Raw genomic sequence first — 22,265 nt, 5'->3', positions numbered from 1 at the left:
TCACTCAGCAGTGGTTCTGTTTGCTGCGAATTAGGTGGCTTTTCAGACCACCTCTACGATTTTAAAGAAGTAGTGGTTATTTAGGTAATATCCTTGGATTTATCCATCTTAAACAGCACTTCATGGACTCTTAATATATAGTTTCCTCTGACACTTTTTATGTTCCAAAAAAACAGCACCAAGAAACAAAAATGCAAGAATCTATGTGCAAAGTCAGTGTTTGTCTAAGAGGGGTTTTGGAAGCTGGATTGCTTTGGTTTGCATAGTAGCTGTCTCTGGCGTGATAGATCATGCTGGAACTCACCCAATAAGTATCTCTGTTCCCAATTAGAACTGGAAATGGAGCTGCTTACGAGTGCACAGAGATGATGGCTTGGGTGGCAGCTGCTACTGTGGAGATGGAAATGATCCATTGTAAAACAAATACATTGCACTGTATAGAAAAAGAGATGGTTGCTTTTAATTTATGTTTCAAAGAGACACTGAAAAGTTGCTTAGCCCCCAGTGCGTTGTAAACCAAATGTAGCATATTTAAGGACAGGAATTTGCAGCTATTTTGGTGAATCAAAACTTGAAAAAGCCCACCATTTTGTAGGATTTGAAAATGTGCTTCTTTTGGAGGCAGCAGTTCAATAGAAACCAGATACAGGAATGATGCTGGCATGGGTGCTCGTTCAGATTCTACCACTGTGCTCTAAGGACCTTGATAAATAGAGAGGTTGCTGCACTGAGCTGGTAAGCAGAAATAACCATGTTAATTTAATCACTATGAAAGGGACTCTGCCAAGTTAAGAAACATAAATTTTAATTATATGCAGAACATGTTTGAATTATAATGTATGCACAATATTTAGCTGTGACGCCAATAATACTGTGATTTATTAAAACTGGAAGAATTCTTAAATTACATTTTATTTTTCATTGATGATTTTTGTTGATTTGATACTTCCATTCTCTATGGTTTTGACTGTTTCCTGTATCTCCTAAACCAACCAGGTGTTACTACATTTTCAATACTAATCAAAAGGAATTTTATTTACAAACATTCTTAAATTTTTTATACAAAGAGTAAGCTTTTGGTTATAGTGCTTTTACTGGTTGTTATTACTTGTAATAAAGATTATTTTCTTTGAAATTACAATGTCTGAAGGAGAGCTTATGATACAAACTAGGAGTTACAATAGAAAGAATTTAAAACAATTAATGCATAGGAAATGTTATTACCTATATTTAAAAAGGATTTGGATGTGACTCAAGGATTTAAAAAGCCATAAATTCTACATGAACATTTGAGAAATTGATTGAAACAGTAATTAGGTATAAGCAGTAAAGCACCTGGGAAATGATGATATAGGAGGTGCTGACTACTACCAAGGAAAAGCACATCATTACTTTCTTAAAATTCTTTATATGATCTGTGAAGGACTGATAGGTAACAGGGTTAATGATTTACTTACACTTTCTGAACACCTTTGGTATGTTATAGATGTACAAAGAGAGACAAAACATTGGCTCAAAACTTTTAGAATAGAATATGAAGCAAAGAACAAAATGAAACTAAGAACTTTCATTATAGAAAAAGGCTAACAGCTGGTGTTTGGTCCAGTGTTGCATAATATAGTAATGAACAAGCTGGAGAGATGGAGTACCTTGTAAACTACAAAGGTTTGTACATAGTAAAAGTTATTTAGAACCATCATGGCCAGGGAGGTCTGTGCAGGCCTCCTTAGGAGATCTGAATGTGCTTGGTGAATGGGTGGTGGGATGGACATTTTAACTGATCCGTGTGCTTGAATGTATGACTTCTGGGAAGTTCTTCTCCCTATTACAAGGTTCCTAATTCTGCTTGGTATGCAGCTTAGACACTGTCTGAGGACTAATATAAACAATATTGTAATGCATTTATTTAAATAGGAGGTGTGGTTTCATCTGAAAATATCGTGTGCAGTATTGGTCCGTGTTGAGAAGATTATTGAGGCATAAGAGGAAGTTCAGAGAACTGTAACAGGAAAAAGCCATATGGAAAACTTCCCACAGCAGAGTAATAGAAAAGATTGTGGCTGCTTATCCTCGAAAGGATAGGAATAAAAAGAAATGACAAAAAAGTTTGGTCAGGAACTTCTATTTTACACAACTCACAGCAAGAACAATGGGGTAGGCAATAAATAAGGTGAAACACACCTCCTTTCAAACCGTAGTTTAACTGTTGAATGCACTTAGGTGGGAAAACATTGAGTATATAAAAATTTAGAAAGAGCTGGGCTGTTCTGTGTATTTCCAGAAAAGCCAGGTTTAGGATAATGGGAAGTGCTGCTGTGTTAGTCCTTCAAGACTGACCTATTAGAAATCAGAATGAAATGCAGTATTAGGATACATGATTTTCCTTGCATTTTTCTCCTGACAGACCCTCATACCTTCTTTTGCAGCATGCAATGTGACTGCACAGTGTAGCACAACAAATATTAAAGCAAACAGAAGCAAGTGTGGGGTCATGTTTCTCAAGCCTAGAAGAGTCTATCTCTGGCCTTGTTTGAAGCTTCTGACACTGGCTGGTACTTCCGTAAGCAGGACAGGGGGTGGAATGCAGCCCACGTTGCTTCCTAACAGCAGTCCCCAAAGTCTGGGAGAATCATGTCCTTTCACATAAAAACTACATTTCAGGTGTTGAGTTGGCTTCTCAGTTTTCTTCAGGGTACAGGCATAAGAGAAATATACACTTTTCTAGCTTCTGTGGGAAATCCCGGACAGTTAAAAAGGAAGGAGGAATCTAGGGATTTAGTGAAATGAATTTAATGATCCCTAGTAGTGTTTAACTATTTCTCTAGGCAAACTGAATTATCTTTCAGATTTTTTGAAGATTTTTATCTCCGAAGATTCAAAAAGTGGTTTGGAAACATAATTTCCTGTCTTCATTACTGTCCTTTACGGACTAGCCATCTTCCAGGAAGGATCAAATTCATTACAAAGATTGAATTCATTACTAAGAGGTTGTCTTTGGGCCCCTGGAGATTTTTATACTGTAAACTTCACATTCCAGATAAGATAAACTCTGCCATTTCCCACTTTCAAAGCTCCTTTGGAATGAAAATGGTCTCCTAGAAGTTACCAGAGGAGAAGAAAATGGAGTTGAATAGGATTCAGCTTGGTGGGCAGCTGGGAGGCAGCTGTCCTGAATTTCTTTTCACTGGATTTCCTGCTCACTAGGTTAACTTTTTGGTGACTCAATCTCCCCATCAGTGAGATGGGAACAGCAGTATTACCTCACACCGCCTCGCCAGTGGGATGTTAAATTTAATAGTAAAAAAATGCTCTGAGAGCACTGGATGAAAAGTCTCCTGGAGTGTTGCTGGTGGGAATTAGCAGCACTACACAAAACAAACATGCCTATTAAAGACAGCTGCCGGTTTTTGACCTTAAAACCTACCTTTCCCTCTGACTTAATGTTCAGTATCTCTGGAACAAACGGGGTAGTTTTACTTTCATATACGTTCTACTTATCTCTCACTTCTTCCTTGCTCATTCCCTTTTCTAATGCATTTGTTTGCTGAGTATCGGCATCCAGAGACAGACATAGCTCATCACAGTGCAGACATGTTTGTTTCTGATGCCCTTGAGCTTGCTTGAAGCTTCTTCTCTTGCTGAATGTAGGATGACCCCTTGGGTTTTGCAGTCCCACAGGGTTCTAAATACAGAGCAAATGCCCTTCTGCACCTAAGCACAGGACTTTGAAACCAAGCCAAGCCCACAGCCAGAGATGATTACGGAGATTCCTCAGTGACTTTAGATTTCAAGGGTTGGGATTTGCACATAAATCAAGTCTAAAATCCCCTCTTTCTATTGACATGTCTGGATTTAACATCCAGAAGGAGGAGTTCATACAGGGAAATTCAATCTCTGTGATTGTTGATTTTTATGTCTTTTTTATAGCTAAAGTAAGGAAGAAGTTGGGGAAGGTGGCATAATGGGGTGGGGAGGAAGAGCTTAATGCTGAAAACAGAGGCCTGATTGAATAGACCTCCTTGTGATGAGAGGGGGGTTCAATTCACAGCTGACCCCATCTCATTGTGTGGGTTGTCCTGGGGGTTTCCTTTGAAAATCCCAGTGGTTTGGGTTTTCTGCATGGTTTGTACTCAGCCTTTCCCTCCATGAATAGAATAGCTTTTTCTGGAATTCTTGCTGGATTTTCTGTGGTTGTTGGCTGAGCAATGCTCTCTCACTTCAGAAGACTGGAGCAAGCATGTTGTGGAAGCGCTGTTAGGGACTCTGAATCATTTGCTTGCTTAGAGTTTTTCATATATGCAATAAACATATTCCTGGGACACAACTGGCCTCCAGAAACAGATTATACTTTACTGTCCCAGGTGGAAGTGTCCATTCATTATTTGGATTGCAGGAGTGATTTGGGACTTCATAAACGCATGAATTTCTGCCCTGCAGTGTTTACAGCTCTTGGTGGGTGATAGAAAGGCAGGGAGCTTCAGGAACGCAACACAGTCCTAAAAGATGAGAAGTAGACCAAGCTCTGATATAAGGACACCAGATGCTGATTTGTGAGCATCAGTCCTGTACATTACTACGTTATAAATATATTGGCCTAGAGGAAGGAATTAATTTCAGAAGGCGGAGTACTTGAACCCCTGCATGAGTGGGGTAGAGGCAAGGATCTATAAGGAAAACGGAATTCCTCCCTAGGTGTATTTTAACATCTTGCTAAAATTAACATGCTGTATTTGCCTGTCTGCTGCGTCACCTCATAATCTAGTAGCAGCATCTGGAACGGGAACAGGGCTTTGTTCCTTCACTTGTGTGGCAAGTTGTATCAAGCTTCCTCATAAACCTGCACTGTTTTTGGAGTCCCGTGCCAGCTTTTGGCTCTTACTGCAGTGACTGGGGTCACTATTTTATGGGCTAGATTCTGCACTCTTAGCTGTGCTGGCTGGTTTCTTCATTGGTATAGACCCATTTAAAAGAAACTGAAGATTTTATCTAGTCAATATTACATAAAAATTCAAGACCCATCCCTTTGTTTTTTCAGTTTAAGTTCTCAGCATTGGTCCCACACTTTAGCTTTCTGCTTTCCCCACGTGTGGAATATGCTCTGGTGTAGGAGATTGCTGCTTGAAGCTGTGCTGTATAAACTATGCCAGATGCTAAATTACATTAAACTACTTTTCTGCTTCAGGAGATCAGATTTTCATATTTGTTATTTCAGTATCTTAGAAAGTCCTGGTTTTGTTCTTTATTTGAAGCATAGGGATTTACATAGGAGAAGGAATTTTATTTCATCCTGATGCAATATAGCCGGCCTTCTTTCCCTGTAAGCAAACACAGTGATTTAAAAGATGCCAGGTTTTCAGTAAGATAGAAATGAATCCTATATGGAGATCCTTAGTTGTTAGACGAAGAACATGAAGAACTCTCCTTCAAGAAACAAACAAGCTTGAAGGTCTGTCATTCTTATGCTTGTCATCTCTGTCCTGCTTGTTAGCTGTCTGGGGGAGACACATACAGTCAGTGTGTTTTGTTTTTCAGAAGTTGATCTGCCTCTGAAAAAGGATGGTTTCACCTCAGAAAGTACAACTCTGGAAGCCTTGCTGCGTGGAGAGGGAATAGAGAAAAAAACAGACACTAAAGAGGAAGACACTATACAAGAAATCCAGGTAAAGGAGAGCCCCATGCCCTGAGAGCAGGGCTGGATTTCACAATTTATCTCTAAGCCTAGCAGATTTTTGTCCTGTGGCAGAACAGTGCATCTGTTGATAGTTGTGTCATCCTACTGTCAAAACGTTATCAAACCTTTGTGCTACACTGTGATGGTCAAAATGAACTCGGGATCTCGCACACTTCTCCTGTCACAAGAATCTCGGTCGTTTGGCTGTGTTCTGCACAGCTCCTGTGTTGGAATTTGTTTTGCAGCACTATGAGACGATTACATATAAAACTGACAAGCAGAAATGGGCCCCAACCATAAACTGAATTTTAGTGCCTCATATTTAAAGTGAATTTGGACATGGATTTGAATTTGGACTCACAGCTGCTGACTGTAGACAAAAATGTGTCATTGCCTTGCCTGTCTTTTTTTATCCTGAGACTCCTTTAGGAAGAATACAAGCAAAATAAACAATTAGAAATATTCTAATCTTAATTATCTCAGTTATTATTAGTCATGCAGGAATGAGAAATATTACTTCACATATATTATGGTTTGAAAGTTTTCAGGATTCCATTTAATCCTGAAATACATTTCATTTTAACAGTTAAAAGTAGGAACACATTTGTGGGTCTGCCATAGAAGGAATTCAGCTAGTATGAAGGGTTCTTATAAAAGTGCATGTCACTATATAAAGACATCTTAAATCGTTAGGAAAGTGAGCCTCTCCCACAGCAGCACATCTTTGGTGATGCTAAAGCACCATTGTGCTGTGAGTGTACTAGTGATTTTTAGTGAAAACCATAGGCAATATGTCAACCTTGGCAATTTTGGCTGAGATGCAACGTGTTGCATCTATACGTACAGCTAGTAGAAATTTGAGTGGGCAGCCTCATGCCAAATGAAACAGAAGAGTGTGGGCATCAAATCTGTATTACTTCGAGTTCAGTCCTACTGGTCTGTTTGCAAGAAATTTCACAGTTGTAAGGGCAGAAAAATTAGGTCTACTATTCCCAGTTACACAGGTAAAGGAGCCCCATCAAAGAGGAAGTATCCCACACTCATGGAGTGGGGAAAAGCTTGGCATGAGGCACTATCTGTGTTTCCTTCTTTAGTAGTATATCTGAGTCCATTAAGCTGAAAGCCCTAAAGCTCTGTTTATACCTGCTTCCAAGGTCACAAGAAGTCATGGTGCCACATCTTTAGGAGATCAACAAGTGCCTTTGAATGTCACTGTGTGATCTGAGCTCCCAAATTATCCTCATCAGCCATCCAAGGAGAGAGACTTCAGAGATGCTGGAACTGACACAAGTCTGGGCATTGCAGAGCAGGGAGGGGGTGCAAAAACATACAGAAATTTCTCAGATAAACTGTCACTTGGATGCTAGTTGCACTGGAAAAGGCATGCAAAAGGCATGTCTTGCTCTTGTTTCTTATGCAAACATAGCTTATCTGGATTTAATCTATACAACAATGATTGCTGAAGCCTTTACTAGTAGCCAGCTTTCAGTGTGTACTTCAGCACCTGGCAGCTAGGCTGTACCAGGTCAAAATCTTGATCAGTGCCTTTTATCCCTATGACAAATAAGAGAATGCAAATCTCTCTTTTGTTCCTTTGCATGCTCCTCTATGCTGTAACTTGAAAGGGCCCAGCCTCAGTGCAGGGCAGAGCGAGCAGGTGGGAGGGACATAATTGTAATTCCCACCTCAGTCCCAGCCACTTACCACCCTCTCAAACTCAAAGTATCTGTCAGGAGGAGGAGACTTGGTGCATAGCCGCACTGAAGTATATCAGGCTGAGAAACTCTTTGAAAGACAGAATATAAAAGAAAAGTTACTTTGCTAAAAAGGGTAAGAGTTCCCCTGGTAAATAGATGCGGTCATTGGGATCTGCTGTACAGCTGGTATTTAACAGGGTTGAGGATTTTGCCCTACAATAAATTGGTATTGAATGTGTGTCAGAGAAAGCTTAGAATAGCCTTTTGATCATGCATCAGAGAGGCTATGGCCCTTCTATTAAGGACTAAAGTCATTACCCTGGCAGTGTCACCAAATTCACACTTGGTTAATTATTATCTCTTTCCAAATTGATGCTGCAATTTTAAAGAAAGTGGTTTGTAACATTTCTCTTAACTGCTCTTGTGTAGTAGTATTGCATTAAACTAGCTCCTTCCTCTCCCACATACGATATGGTTGCAGTCTTCTCTTTTTTTTGGAGATACATGCAGATATAAAGCAATGTGAATATATAAACTCAAATCCGTAAGTTTGCTTATTTTATTACATACCACTAGTATGTAACATTTTCCAAGTGTTTCAGTTTCCTAAGATGAGGTCAATCAATATATGCAACTGCATGAATTTTGAAGAAACATTTTACGAATGCAGAACTGGAACTTCCCTAACTTTTATACTCTCTAGTATTTAGTTCTCTAGTATTATGTGAAATTGCATGTCATGGTGATCTCACCTCGTTAATAGCCTCCTAAGATTTAAAAATAAAAGGAGAAAGAACCAGATGAAGACTTGATCCTCTACCACATTCTAAAAGTTCTTTGTACTTTTTAAAAGAGACACTGTCCAATATTAGTCTTAAATATTTAGCTGATAAAATAAGAATAAACTTGTGTAGTTGGTCTTCCAAATCCAGGCTTTTTTAAAAGTGAAATTTCTATTGTATTCTGTCCCACAAATTCAGAATTTGGTGCTTGAGGTATGAAAGGAGGAGAGAAAGCAACTGTGATTTGCTCCTGTTCTCCCTCTGCTGGCTCTCAATTAGCTGTTAAGTAGAAATTACAGGGAAGAGAAAAATACAGCAGGACTGAAGAAACTTCCCATCAGTTTAATGTCACTGATTTGAATCTCTATCATGGTTGCATGCTGTAATTTAAATGTACGGTGGCATGGCAAACATAAGTTAGTGATTCCAGATGAGTCCCTTGTGAAATGGCACCACCCCATGAATGGCAGGAGTGACTGGAGCTCATTTCTGTATTTCTAGCAGGCATGCCAAGGGTTGAGGGGACTTCAGTGGGAATTCTTTCACATCAGTGTAGTGATGATTTATCTTGCCTTTTTCTGTGCAATGTCAGACTTGTGCGTGTTTCCAGGGCGGCCAGCCTGTGTTTGATTCTATAGAGGTTACCTTCCAAAAGGTCAGTACTAAAGGATTTAAATTCCCTGGCCTGGGAATCTCACAGTTATGTGAGATGATGAATTATTATTCCTATTAACTGATCGAAGGAACTATTGCTGTTTTTCCTATTAACCTTAGTGAGATCTGTACTTCCTCAGCACTCCCATGCAGCGAGATCCCTGCTTCCAGTTTACAGAGTTGTACATGTGGTGTTAACTCCGAAAGATATCACTTTCTAGATGCACTAAACATGCTGGAATATATGGAGGAATTTTCTCTATTTTTGCTAAACAAAGAAAACTGTGAGGAGAACCACTGATTTCTGTCTTCTTCAAGTGCATTCTCAACATTAGAGGAAAACAAAACAATTTAAGGTGCAAGAAACCAAAATGAAAAACATCATGCAAGCAATTTCCCAGACATGCCCTGCAGTTGTGCATACTAACACTTGTGTTGTCTTGGGATATCAGTGCTGTGTCATGCCACTATTATTTCTTGGGAACTTTTCTTTTTTTTTTGTAGCTGACTGGTATCAGTGGTATTTTTTAAATAAGAACTCATTGGAGAACTGAGGGTGGAAGAGAAAGCAAATTTTACTTTAGTGGAAAGAAGTAGGGGTTCTGGGATCTGAATTGGCATTGTATCATTAATCAACTGTAATTTAATAACCTGTAGTCTTGTGTGGTAAAAAGCAGAAGTTGGTTGATTGTGTCATCTTCTTCTAACCATTCCTGTTTATTGTTTAACCACAGAGGGTTTTAGAAAATGATGAAAATGCAGATGAAGTGAATGAAGAAGAGGATTTGGAAGAAGATATTCCAAAACGAAAGAACAGGCCTAGAGGACGGGTAGGTGGAGAATTTACTGGAAGGAAAGGAAGGAAGCAAAAATCTGCTTTCTCATGTATGTGTCACGTGTATTGTATATGCAAAGTGTATATCCATGGATACATGATAGTGATAACACTATGGTAATTTTCAGTCATATGGTCAAAGATTTGAAATAATTTTTTCAGTTTATTTTTGTGAATTACTAAGAGAAAAGACTATTTGGAGCGTAAAAAGTTGGGATAAATTTATTATAGTGTTGTGTTTATGATTGTAACGTAAGGTGTAATACTTATGATGACATCCTGCTATTATAATGCTCTTTCTTTAAAACAACATTTACTAATTACAGAAAAGCAACAAATTCAGTCATGACAGACCAAAAAATATTCAATATTAATAAAAGTAACTTGAACTGTGTTAATGCATTTTGCAGCTTTCTCCAAGGTAGCACTTTGTGGCTGACACTGGCCCTCTTGAGCCCATGGCAAATCTTCCATTTGCTTAAAATGGGCAGTATTTTATCCTTAGGGGAGTCTGTGTCCCTTCTCTTACCTAAGATGTCTTTCACAATTTCAGCAGAGCACCAGTTAAGTGATGAGGCCAAGATTTTAAAACTTGGAAGCAACATTTCCAATTGTGGCCTTGTAAGCTAGGCATCTAAATAAGCGTGAGCACAACTCTCAGAAGTTTTGAGCATTTTCATCTCTCTTTGGCTCCAGTGGATGCTGCAGGGGCACAGGAGCTCTGGAAGTACCTTTTGATGTGTTTGTAGGAGTCAAGCAAGAAGGGCCACATTTTAGGCCAAACGAGCAGGATATAATAGCTTTTGAATGAGAGACATGAAACCACACTTAATACTTGCAATGTACTGATGCATCAGACCGTCTCTTTTAGTTTCTTCTGTTGTTGTGTTGTTTCAGTTTTCTGCTCCTCTTTATTTTGGAGCTTAAGTCCTTTAATATAAGATCAAAGCACTTTAATAATTGGATAAGTATATATTTCATCTTCCTTATTCTCAAAATCACCTGAACCAGTTTCTTTCTTTCTTTCTTTCTTAGCCAAAGACCCCCACCTGGAAAAAAATTTTCCAGAAAAATGTAAGTTTCAGAAAATTTGTATGAACCAATAACCAAAACTAGGAGTTAGAATTGATACATGCACACAAGCTTGACTGTAGCAACCAACTAATATTCCAGGCTAACAACTCTTTTCTAATAAGTTGCTCTCACATAAATTACACATGCTGGTCAGGGTGAGTGAAAGGAAGTGAATAGCTAAAAGAGATACACTGCTCAGGAGAAGGGGATTTCCTGTATTCATATATCCTAGGCCTACACAAACAAAGTCCTGAAGTTACTGTTATGTGTAAAATTTTACTCCCCTGATCAGGAAACCGTTTCAGAATAACTCTTACTACTTTTTCTCTGCTACTGCAGAGAAAGGAGTTGCAGTAGATATCCCATTCATTTTTAAAGCAAAGATTTATGTCTTATTTTCTGCCCTAGAACTGGCCCCCTATTAAGTACAGGAGCAGCAGGATCTCTTGCCTTTTTCTGGCAACTAACTCCTGCTCTGCTAGTGCCCTGGCTTCATTCAGTGCAAAAAAAAGAGAAGTCTGAAGACTGCCAAATACTTTGAGCAGTTTTTGGTTTTATTTGATGGCATCAATAACCAAAGCAAAATGTGGTATAAATTAGGATTTCAAAATTAGGGCCAGATTCTTTTACTGTTGAAAACTGGTAAGCCTGAATTGTGTCTGGTCATGAGTGTTTTGTTACTCTTCAAGCAGCCCTTTTCTAATGTGAGCCTGACCCAGTGTAGGGAATTGAGGCTAAGAATTTGAAATTAGAGGACATGAAACCTGGGCAGCACTTTGTTTCTGGGAAGGAATTGGTTAGGGTATTTTTAGAGGACAGAAGAGAGGAAGGACATGCATAGGAAACTAGATCCACCAGAGTGTGGCCTTTGGGGATTCAGAGGACTGAGAAGGCTGACAGCATCGATGCAGGATTAAAGTGACGGAATTACTGCTGTGGACTTTCCAAATTGCACATGCCCCTTCCTTTCCCTTCAGCATGATTTTATTTTTAATCCTGGATTCCCCATCTGTCCCTGTGGCTACTCTCTCCGACTGCTTCAGTGGTGCTTGAAGGCTGCTGTGCCTTGGCTTCCAGGCCTTACACATCAAGTCTTATAGACTTTGCTGCATCCCTTCAGGAGAATGAAGGCATCTGTGGATGACTGAATTCCACAGACCTGAGTGCCAACAGTAAGCATGAGGCACTCAGTTTAGTGCCTCTGGGGCAGCTGCTCAGTTTATTAACCCTCAAGGCTACCTCTGAAATTGTGGGAGCATTATGAAGGACACTGAAGGCCAAAGAGATGGATTTTCAGGAGGAGTTGTTGAGTACCTTTGCTGGACAGGGAGAACGTGGTAGGAGCCGGGAAGGACAGTTTGCTAGGAGATAAGAGAGGAATGCAGCTGCACCTGTACAGATTGTCTGCTTGTCAGCTGTATATCCCATGGGACAATTTGAAAGGAACTAAAGACATTTAGGAACCCAAGTTCCATTGAAAGTCATTGACTTGAAAAATCTCACCCTGTGTGTTCAGCATATGAGAAAGTATATCTGACGTGCGGTCACGCCACGAACGCTGTACCCTTGCATTTCTGTAGAAAACAGTTTGAAGGGAAACAGCTGGCTGTAAGACTAGCGAAACTCTGAGCAACAGGCCTGAAATTACCATCCTCTTCTGAAAGGTGCCTGTGTAAAAACAGTACCTTCTTACTCAACGGATCCATTCTCAGTGTGTAAAAAGTCAGACCTACTGACTAGTGACAAAAAAAGACTTTACAGCTTTTTACACAGCCATGAAAAAGCCAGTGCAGCTGGTAGGATAGAGAAATTAGATCCTAATCCAGGTATCAGCAGAAATATTCATTAAGGGCCAATCGCTTGTCTCTCTGAGGACTTTCTGATGAGCTGAGGGTTGTATGGGAGCTGCCATGGACAGAAATTCAGCTTGCAGCACATACTGCAGTAGTGAGGGAAGAAAAGAACTAGACTGGGATTGATTTCATAGCCCAGAGGGAGTTTACAGAGCTGGCAGTCAGAGGGAAAATATTGCCGACTAGTAAGATGTTTTATATGTGATACGGTCAGTAAAGTAGCTTCCACCAAACAATTGTTGCTGGGGCCTTTTCCAGGGTGAAACTGCTTTTCAGTTCACCCTTACATATCTCACTCTGCACATGTGTGCTGATCTGCACAGAAGTCTTTGCAGAAGGCAGGGCTATACTTGTCATACCTAATAGTATTTGCCCACTCCAGACAACTGCAAATCTATGTCTTTCCTTCAGGACTGTGTTAAGAGTTAGACCTGAGCAATCCCAGGGAAACAATGTGTGAAGTTTCTGCAAATCCCTGTTTTGACAGATTTTGGCAGGCCAGCGTAAAACTGTTCCTTGTTCCTTCTCTTTAGATGTCCAGTGGAATGCAGCTTCAATAGTACTAGTTCAGTCCCAACTCCACAGAAGAGGGACAGAGTCCTATGTACCCTTTGTGTCTGGGGTACTAATATTTTCAGAATTTATACATCTTCTCCAGCTTTACTTGACAAAGTTCTGTCCATTTCTTATTTTCACATACAAAAGCTTAAAGGATTTCAGTCAGGCAGCCTTGTCTAGGGTGAGAAACATCAACAGTTTAATAAGAGGAGCAGCAGAAACAATTTTGTTGCTTTTACACAGGAATAGAGTATCTGGCAGAAGTAATAAAGGGCTGTCTAGCCATCCATCTGCAGATCACTTCCTCTAATAAAGATCAAGTCTAAAATTATTGTCATCTACACACTGTACATTAGTGAGCAGGAAAGAATTGAAGGCCTTGGCTCAGTTCCCAGTTACATGTCACAGCCTCTACCGTTGGACAGGTATGAGCTGTCCTCTTGTTGGCCTCTCAGCTGAGAAGGGTCGGGACCAAGTAGCTCTGATGCTGGAATTCCACTCTTACCACAGGAGCTCAGGACAGAGCAGTCTGTGCTGGGGAGAAACAAGAGCTTTTCCATTTCCAGGGCTGCCAACTTGGTATGTTGTAGGAACACAGAACAGCAGAGACCTTTCTAGGTAATTCCTGTTCTCTGTTATTGCAGGTACCTACGTTTCCTAATCTTCTGCACTAACTGACCAAAGCTCCATTTTAGAATTAGCCATGGTATCTTTGTCACGAAAGGCCATTTCAAAACATTGCTTTTCAGCTAGAAAACAGAACAAAACAAACAATGCCCCATTTGAAAATATTAAAAGAAATAATTTTACCTCTGTTCTATTTGGGGCCTATTTTCTGGCGGATAGAATAGCTGCATTTGTCCTCTTAACACCTGTTCATCTATGCGTTCATATTCAGTTAAGCAAGGTATTTGAACATCTTCAGAAATTAATGTGTGATGATACTCAACTGAATATGTGCTGGCAGTGACCTACTGCTATGGATGAACAATTTGGGTTATCTGTGGAGGGGATCTCCACTTCATTACAAGGTCCACTAACATAGAGCATATCTTAGAAGGTGAAGGGTAAAGCCCACCCTTGACAACCCAATATGGAAGCTGAGGAATTGTTTAGTTTATATTGCATATTTTTCATAGGAGGGTGAGGGGCACAAGGAGACCTGAGGGGCGATGGAATAATGTTAACATTTCTCTTGTTCTTGCAGGCTCGGGGATCTGGAGGAGGCAGGAGACGGAATGATGCTGCCTCCCAGGATGATCATGACAAACCCTATGTTTGTGACAGTAAGTAGCACCCAGACAGCTGATTCTACTTCCAGCCTGGTCCTACCAGCTTGGTGCACTCAGGGCTTCGTCTTTTCTCTTCCAGCAAAATATTCTGCTGCTCTCTGACTTGCATGTTTGCCACCTGCTGCTGATTCATGCTCTTGGTGTTTTTGCATGAAGGAAATAAAATTAAGTCCTCAGCAAGACTCCGATTCCCTTTGCCCTGTAATAAATCATCTCTTATATTTTCTTTCTCTTCTTCTCTTTTTCTGGCTTCTCTGCCTTTCGTCTTCCTTTCCCCCATGTAAGATTCACCCTCTATTTCTTTCTCTGTTTCAGATAGTTACAAACAAAAGCATAACTCAAAAATCTCCGACAAAGGTACTTCACCGTTGTTGTATCTCTTCATATATTTGGTGATTCTCTTTCCTTCAAATCTCACTGGGCTAAATTTTGAGGGTCTTATTCTCATCCATCACTCAGAAAGTACTCTTGTGGCATCATCAGGAGTTGAGTCCTCCTAAGAAACAAACACAATCAGAATGATTTGTTTAGAAACATTCCCTTTGAATATGGCCATGCTGTTTGACATGTCGCAGTGGGACAGCAGGTGAAGTAAGGCATTGCCCTACTGAAAAATTATACCAGAGCCCATTGCCCAAACTGAAGAAGGATACCAGAGTCCTACTATAAGGAAGGATACACTATATATATATTTTTTGTGGTCTAGTCCTTGGTGCTTTCCTTCTTTTGATACTCTTTTTTGCTTCACTATGTCATTCCTGTGAAGGGCAATTATCTTACCCACATGCTTTTGAGGTCTCCCATCTTAAGGCTTACTGTAGAGTTTACACACAATAATAATTTTTGCTACTGGCTGCTTTCTATCCTATAAGACAATAACCTAACAAAAGTTAATAGAAGAATAGTGGGAGGTCTTCACTTCTATGATCCAAAAATGTTTGGTGGTTTTAAGGATGATTAGAAAACCCCTTTCTCCACTACTTACCTATCTTACAATGTTACTGACCTTAAAAGATCAACTGTTCAGATGTCGATCTATGGGGTATTTTTAAAAACGTAAGAATATATATTATATATATTTTTAAATATAATATATATAGACAGGAACCACATTCCATATGTTCAAATATTCTTTTATGGTGATACCAGGTGAGACTGCACAGTGGAGTGATGGACATGTTGGGTATTTTGCTTCAGCAAAGCGAATATTCTAAGGGCAATGAGCAGAAGTGGAAAGACTTGCACATGAATGTCTGAACACATGATCAAGGAGGAAGAGCTTTTAGGATCTGGAGAGTCAGGAGATCTCTACTGTGGTTAAATAGCTGTCCTTGTGTGTTGGAAGAACTAAAATGTGTCTTCTAAGACTTCTCTGGGAGCCCAGTGTGTATCTTGCTGAATCCACAGATGACTTCTACTGGTGTATGCGTAACTGTCTTTAACTTTTTTCTGGAACATCCTTCTAAATCCAAGGACACTTGGCAGTGCTAGTCATTTTGAACATAATGTCTCTCATTGTCTCATCTTGCTTTCCTTTTGTATCTTTCAGAGAAATCACAACATGCCTAGTAGTGATTGCACAGAGTAGAGAGACATCTAAGATATCAAAGTAGGCAGCAGAAATCTGAACTCAAGTCAAGGCTTTAGTACATTGTTATACTGATGGAATTTTGCCTTGGCTTACATTTTGGAGCATAAATTTCCTCTTTGGTTTTGGAAGTACAAACTTTCCTATTTCATTTGGCTGATACCTTTCATTTTTAGGAAACTTATAGTTAGAGGTGAGTCATAAGGAATCTTGGAATTCAAAATTTACAGAGTGATGACTCCTTTTCCATTGTAGATAGTTGAGAAAGGGGTTATGTGGTAGCAGAACTCTTTTACCTGACTGTGGAGCAAAAGGAAAGAACTGTCCCAGTTGTCATGCTATTGTCCTGAAGTAATATCCTGCCCCTGTTAACTTTCTGTAGAAATATTATGTACAATTCATTGTGAATAATTGGCTTAAGTTGAGTCCTCTTTCCTGCTTGGGTGAATTTCTTGAATTAGTTTTAATTTTGAAAGTATTTATTAAATATTTTTATACATAAACCTCAATCTAGTCGTGGTAAGTTTGAAATTGGTTTGCAATATTCCATGTGCAGATGTTTTGAGCAGATAGATTTGTTTTACATGGAAACATGCAAGTCAAAACCAGTGAAGCTGTTTCCTGTTTGGGAAAACATGATTCCCACAATCACATTGCTGGTGTAAATAATAGCGGTCAACACTTTACTTTTTCTGTATATTATTGCTTTTTCTGCAAGTGTTCTGATATTTGAGTTTGGAAAGTGACCGCAAAGAAGAAAGTATCAGCATATCTAAACCAAATTAATTTTCTTATTTAACTGCATGGGCACTACTACTTTGCTCTTTTTTTCATAGCTACACATTCATATTTATGGGAAACAAGAATATATCACCAGGTTTCATCAGTAATAAACTTGTTATGGGAAAAAACTAGTCTGTGTGCCAGTAAGACGAAGTACCCAGCTGACACTGCCCCTTGTGTTGGAATATAGCAATGTTACTGCTGAATAGGCCTGCTTGTTTGGAAGAGGCATTCAGCTATACACCAATATTAAAACTGATTGGAAATATGGAATTTCTGTATGAAGGAAGGTTTTCAAAGCTCAAAATTCGTGTGTTTTTAGGTGAAAGTGGTTGGTCGTTTGTTTTATGGAATGAAATACTCTGAAATACTTCCGCTGACTTTATTGAGCATATACTGGATCAGAAGTTCAGAATAAAATGTTTGAGCGTTCAAAGCATCAATAAAATTGCTGACATAATCATGAAATGCCTTGTTTCATCAAATCAGGAAGTTCATCAAATCTAGAAACTTGTATTCTGGCTTAAAAGTTGCCATCAATTGTAGCACCTGAGCTTCATGACTCCTGATGTCTACTTTCCATGGCCAGAGTGATTAATTCGTGCTGAATCTCTTAAGGCATTAACTTTCCTGCTGTCCATCCTTATTGGTCTGCTTTCATTCTTTTCATGTTCCCTCGGAGACTTACCTGCATACATACTTCCACCTTTGTTTTCTGTCATTCTATCTATGGAAGATTTCCCTTGCCCATCTCTAAAAGGAGTTGTTTCTTTCTTTCCCTTTTACCAATATGTCCTTGTTTCCTTTTAGTTTTATTCATGTATAAACTGTTATTTTAGCATAACAACTTATGTTTGTATCGTATTCTTTATTCATAGCCCCTCTGAGGGTGAGATACGCATTCAGATTCATTCCTTGTGCAAAATGAGAATTGACTGAAACCTTCCTATGATCTCTGCTGGATCAGTGACTAATGCAACCTTGCATGTACCCAGAGACACTGATCCTGTAGTGTTTTGTAGAAGCTGATTCTTTGTCAAAAATGTCATTTTCAGGTTTTCCTAGTTATTTAACCTGAATTTTCTCTGGTGCAGTCTAAGACCAGAAGTCCTTGCTCTGTTCTTAGTGGATAACAATGTCTTCTTTCTGTTTCTGTAAATAGTTACTCGGACTCCTTTCAGCTGTGTTTTCTTCAGCAATTTAACTAAACTTGTTTCTTTTCTCTGGAAAATCTCCAACGGGCCTTATCTAAGTAGCAGTGGCCAGAATGAAGTTGAACGTGCTGCTCTAAGGATAGAATCAGTTCAGAAGATGAATGGTTGATACATTTACATGTAACTTAAATTTACTTCTAGAATTTTGTTCTATGCAACTTGCCCTGTTACAATTCTGTGAGAGGTTCAGATATGGCTGGCCTAACAGGTTGTTTAGCAAATCCTTCTTCAGTGCAAGACACTCCTCTCCAGTGCTGCATCATGTTTCAGTGGCAAAGGAGTTTTCATCCTTGTCCACCATGTGAGTTCATATTTAATATACCATTTGCTATAGCTTCTTGATTCTTCCTTCTTTGACCTCTTTCTACTTGGGCAGATTATCTACTATCTTTAGTTTCCTTATTATACTGCTTTGTCCTGTTTATACTGTGTTTTATCTATGGATAGTAGATTTCATATTTATATTTACTAATTATACTACGAAAGAATTCTTAGATTAATGAAACTCATATATTTTTATTATTATTACAGTGTTTCTGCCAACAATCAGTTCTCTGCATGTTTGATACATTCACTTTCTATTCCATCCTCCAAAATAATGATAAGAACAGAGGCATTGGGCCCAGGTGCCTTGTGAAGTTTAAAATAAGATTAGGCTCCTAATCCACACTGATTTCAACTGTAGGTAGGCTCCTAAACTGGCTTCCCTGTAGATTTAGATTAGACATTAGGCAGAAATTCTTTACTATGGGGTGGTGAGGCATTGGCACAGGTTGCCCAGAGAAGCTGTGGATACCCTATCCCCGCCGTGTTCAAGGCCAGGTTGGATGGGCATGGGGCTTTGAGCAACCTGGTCTAGCGGAAGGTGTCCATTCTATGATTCTATGAGTATCCCAATAAGTGCCTATCTCTTTGTATTGTGCCTACAGATCATATAAGGCCTGGTCCTTAAGAGGACACTTAGAACTTGATTTTAAACTGCCAATAATTATTCAGAACATGGTCTTGTTTTTAAAATTGCTTGACTCTACATCCAAATCCTCCTCCTTTTTTTGTAAGTTCAGCATCAGCAGGGCATTGAAGTTTCATTGTTTTGAGGTTAAATATTTAATTCCCTCTTCCCTTTCTCCACTAAACATATTGAAGGTGTTGTCAATAAAAGGCTGGAGACTTCGGCTAGTTCTAGTGACATAAGATGAACAGATTCCACTGAGTTTCAATGGGTACTAAGGATCTCTCTCTTTCAGTTCCCTTAGAAAATACCAGTTAAATGTTATATTGCTCCAGCATGACTTGCCAAATGAAATTCTTCGAGGCCTATTCTTTAGGAAATACTTGACTGTTCACAATGTGATGTCTCTAGTAATTACCTTGCTAACTTCACCTGCTTTCTTTCTCACCTCCTTGAAATAGACCTCATCCTGTCGTACTCATTTTAACAAACATCTCATTGACTCCCTGGAAGGTTTGCTGGAATACAAAAACCTTACAAGATAAATCATTATTTAGCTTTATTTTACCAGTTCTCAGGCACTTAAGCTGTTGTCTTAATTCTTACAGATACTATGAATGAGTCCAGCATTACTGACTGCTGCTTCTTAGTACAGACCTTTGCTTAAGTGACACAGTGACAAGCAGATTTGAAAAAGCTTTGATTATAGCATTATGTTTTTATATGCTTCTTGTCAATCTCCATTATGACTTCAGCTTCCCTTTAAACTATTAGCAGTTCAAGCCCTAAATCATCTTCTGGTATTATCCTTTTTAGTGAATCCCTAAGTAGTTAATAGGCAATAAGATCTAAAATAAGATGATTGTTCAGATAAAGACAACAAACAACTCTCCCACTACAGCTGCTGTACTGGACATTCATTGACTACATTATTGGCAAACCTCCCAAGATTATAGAGGCAAAGACACTTTTTTTTTTTTTAAATATTGAAAAATATAGGCCTGGAATAGAGCACATGGTAAGAGGGGAACAGAGGTGACTCATATAGGCTACCTGTTTTCTCCTTTGCTCCCGTTAGCAATTCATTTGTTGAAACATGGACATATATATTGTTGGTCTGTGTATGTTTTGTGCTGGAGTTCAGCATTCCTGTGGTCTTAATACAGCAGGTAGACTTGTCCTCTGGGGGCACTGGAACAAGGACGATTTACTATCACAGAAAATCCCCAATGAAATGGGTTACTAAATAGTTGCTCTAATACTAGAGGTAAATAGCATGACAGTACTCATCAGAGGGATGAACATAACGCCTTCCCACCACTGGAGGTCAAAATACATGCACTCTTAGCATTTGATATCTCTAGATGTACCTGAGTGTGGACATAACTGTAACAGGGGAGATTATATTACCAAACCAGTGCAAAACAAGGAATGTTTTGTTTGGAGTGAATGGTGGGACAGGAAGGTAACTTTGTGGAATGACTGCTTGCCAGCAGTTAACTTAAGGTTTTTTGACACAGCCCAGCTGAGAAGAAAGAGCAGGAGGCAAAGGAGTAAAGCAAAGAAAGACAATGAGGGGGGCAAGATTCAGTGACAAAAAAAAAAGAAGAAAAAAAGCATGTACTCCCCTAATATCCTGTTTCCACTAAAAACATGGATTGTTTCCTTCTGTCTCATACTGGTGACAGATTGTGCAAAATGTATGTGGAGAACTGGCTGGAACATAGCTCACAGCCTGCCAAGGACCAAATGTGTAACAATTTCAAAATGACAGCAACACAACCATTAAATATTTGATGAGGAAGTCTTTTAAGTCATGGATTTCAAATCCCCTTTTAAAGCAGGGGAAGTATTTTATATTAATTTTAGTTATTGAGAAATGTAAATAGGGTGAGAATTCGCTTATCCGAAGAGTTGCAGGCTGCTACGGGTCAGAATTTAAAACAGAGCTCTCCTTTATGAAATGCTCAATGCTTGTGATTAAACTGTCTGCAAATAGTGCTTTTTGCCCACAACGCAGTTGTGTAACATATTCATTTCAGTCTTCAAATTGGAAGGAAAGTGAGGTTCATCATACAGTGTCTGGTGACCTAATAACATCTCTCCCTCTTCCCCATTTGTGGCATTTGATCTGCACTGCTGTATTACTGCTTACTTACCCAGCTTGTTCCTAAGATGGCATTCACATCAGGTTATAGAAAAAATATACCCTTTGAATGCAGGAGGAATTGGAATGGGTTACATTCTACAAACTCCCGCTGTTTTCTTTGGGCTTGGCTACCTAATTAAAGATCAAGTCAACTTCCCAGTGTTGAGATTCAGGATGAAATCTACCACATGCAAGGATGATGAGCCTATCCAGCAAGGAAAATTAAAGATGATAGAAGTCAAAGCTGCTGAAAGAAAGGCAAGGCCACCTGGCAAAGTTTATGAAAGGCACACTCTCACTTGCTACATGTGAGCTGCGTAGCGTTAAAAACTAATCAGCAGCATACATTTCAGACTGGGAGAACCAGTTCTCATTATGCTTTTGTCAGCTTGGAGAATGAGAAAGATGTGGTGTAAGCACTGGCTTGGATGCTGGAACTCATGAATTCCAGTCCTGGTAATGACAAAAGATCACTGTGTGGGCAAGTCACTTAACCCCTCAGTGGTTCTCTCTTTTCAGAAATGAAATGAGAATAGTATTTCCCACTCAGGAATGCAGAAGAAGATTAATTAATATTTGAAAAGCCAGTCTTGCGGTGGGAAGAGTTATATAAGAGCTAAGTGTTTATTAATGATCACTCTTTTATAGAAACTACTTCCTAGCACAATGATATGGTAGATTAATAAAATGTGGTCTATCTGGAAAATAAGAGATTATGGTGAATTCGGGAAGATTCAGCCTGTTGGAGAAACCATGGAGTTCTGACTTAGCTTTAATTCTAGCAAAGTCTCAACTGAAGCCAATGGTTCTATTGCTCAACTTATACCATGATACCCTTTTCCCCCTGCAGAAGTCTAATTTGCTTGGGGAATAGGAAACCTCTGCAGTTTCAACTCATGGTATAGCTTCAGACTTTTTCTATGACAGAACATGAATTTGAAAGGCATAGAAGTCTAGACACCAAGAAAAAGGTGCTACTGGAAGCTGCAAATCTTTGGTCCTACAAAGGATCTTCAGGGACTGTGTAAACTCCTTTGCCTGAACTCAGGTTATAAGGTCCTCCAACTTTTGTTTTAGCTAGGCATGTCTCAGCTTGTTGCCACCCCCGAAGGCCATCTGAAAGTTTTGGCATTGGGAAGGGCTCAGCTGCCGAATTACTACTG

General features: G+C 39.3%; 1 protein-coding gene across 1 annotated transcript in view; it reads left to right on the top strand.

The window, feature by feature from the left end:
- Positions 1-2,873: 2,873 nt before the first annotated feature.
- The window catches only part of LOC104400867 (zinc finger protein DPF3-like), a gene marked incomplete at its 5' end in the record, with an annotated part of 37,403 nt that continues 18,011 nt past the window's right edge, over positions 2,874-22,265 (top strand). The window contains 5 exons of the mRNA XM_010016177.1: positions 2,874-3,031; positions 5,527-5,660; positions 9,539-9,634; positions 10,675-10,713; positions 14,332-14,410. Of these exons, the coding sequence (XP_010014479.1) occupies positions 2,874-3,031; positions 5,527-5,660; positions 9,539-9,634; positions 10,675-10,713; positions 14,332-14,410 (506 nt within the window). The remainder of the gene's footprint in view (positions 3,032-5,526; positions 5,661-9,538; positions 9,635-10,674; positions 10,714-14,331; positions 14,411-22,265) is intronic.

This window comes from Nestor notabilis, unplaced genomic scaffold (assembly GCF_000696875.1).
Source record: "Nestor notabilis isolate BGI_N333 unplaced genomic scaffold, ASM69687v1 scaffold32656, whole genome shotgun sequence".
In the NCBI taxonomy this organism is placed as follows: domain Eukaryota; kingdom Metazoa; phylum Chordata; class Aves; order Psittaciformes; family Psittacidae; genus Nestor; species Nestor notabilis.
The sequence above is the reverse complement of the archived record's forward strand: the minus strand, read 5'-3'. Positions and strand labels throughout refer to the sequence as shown.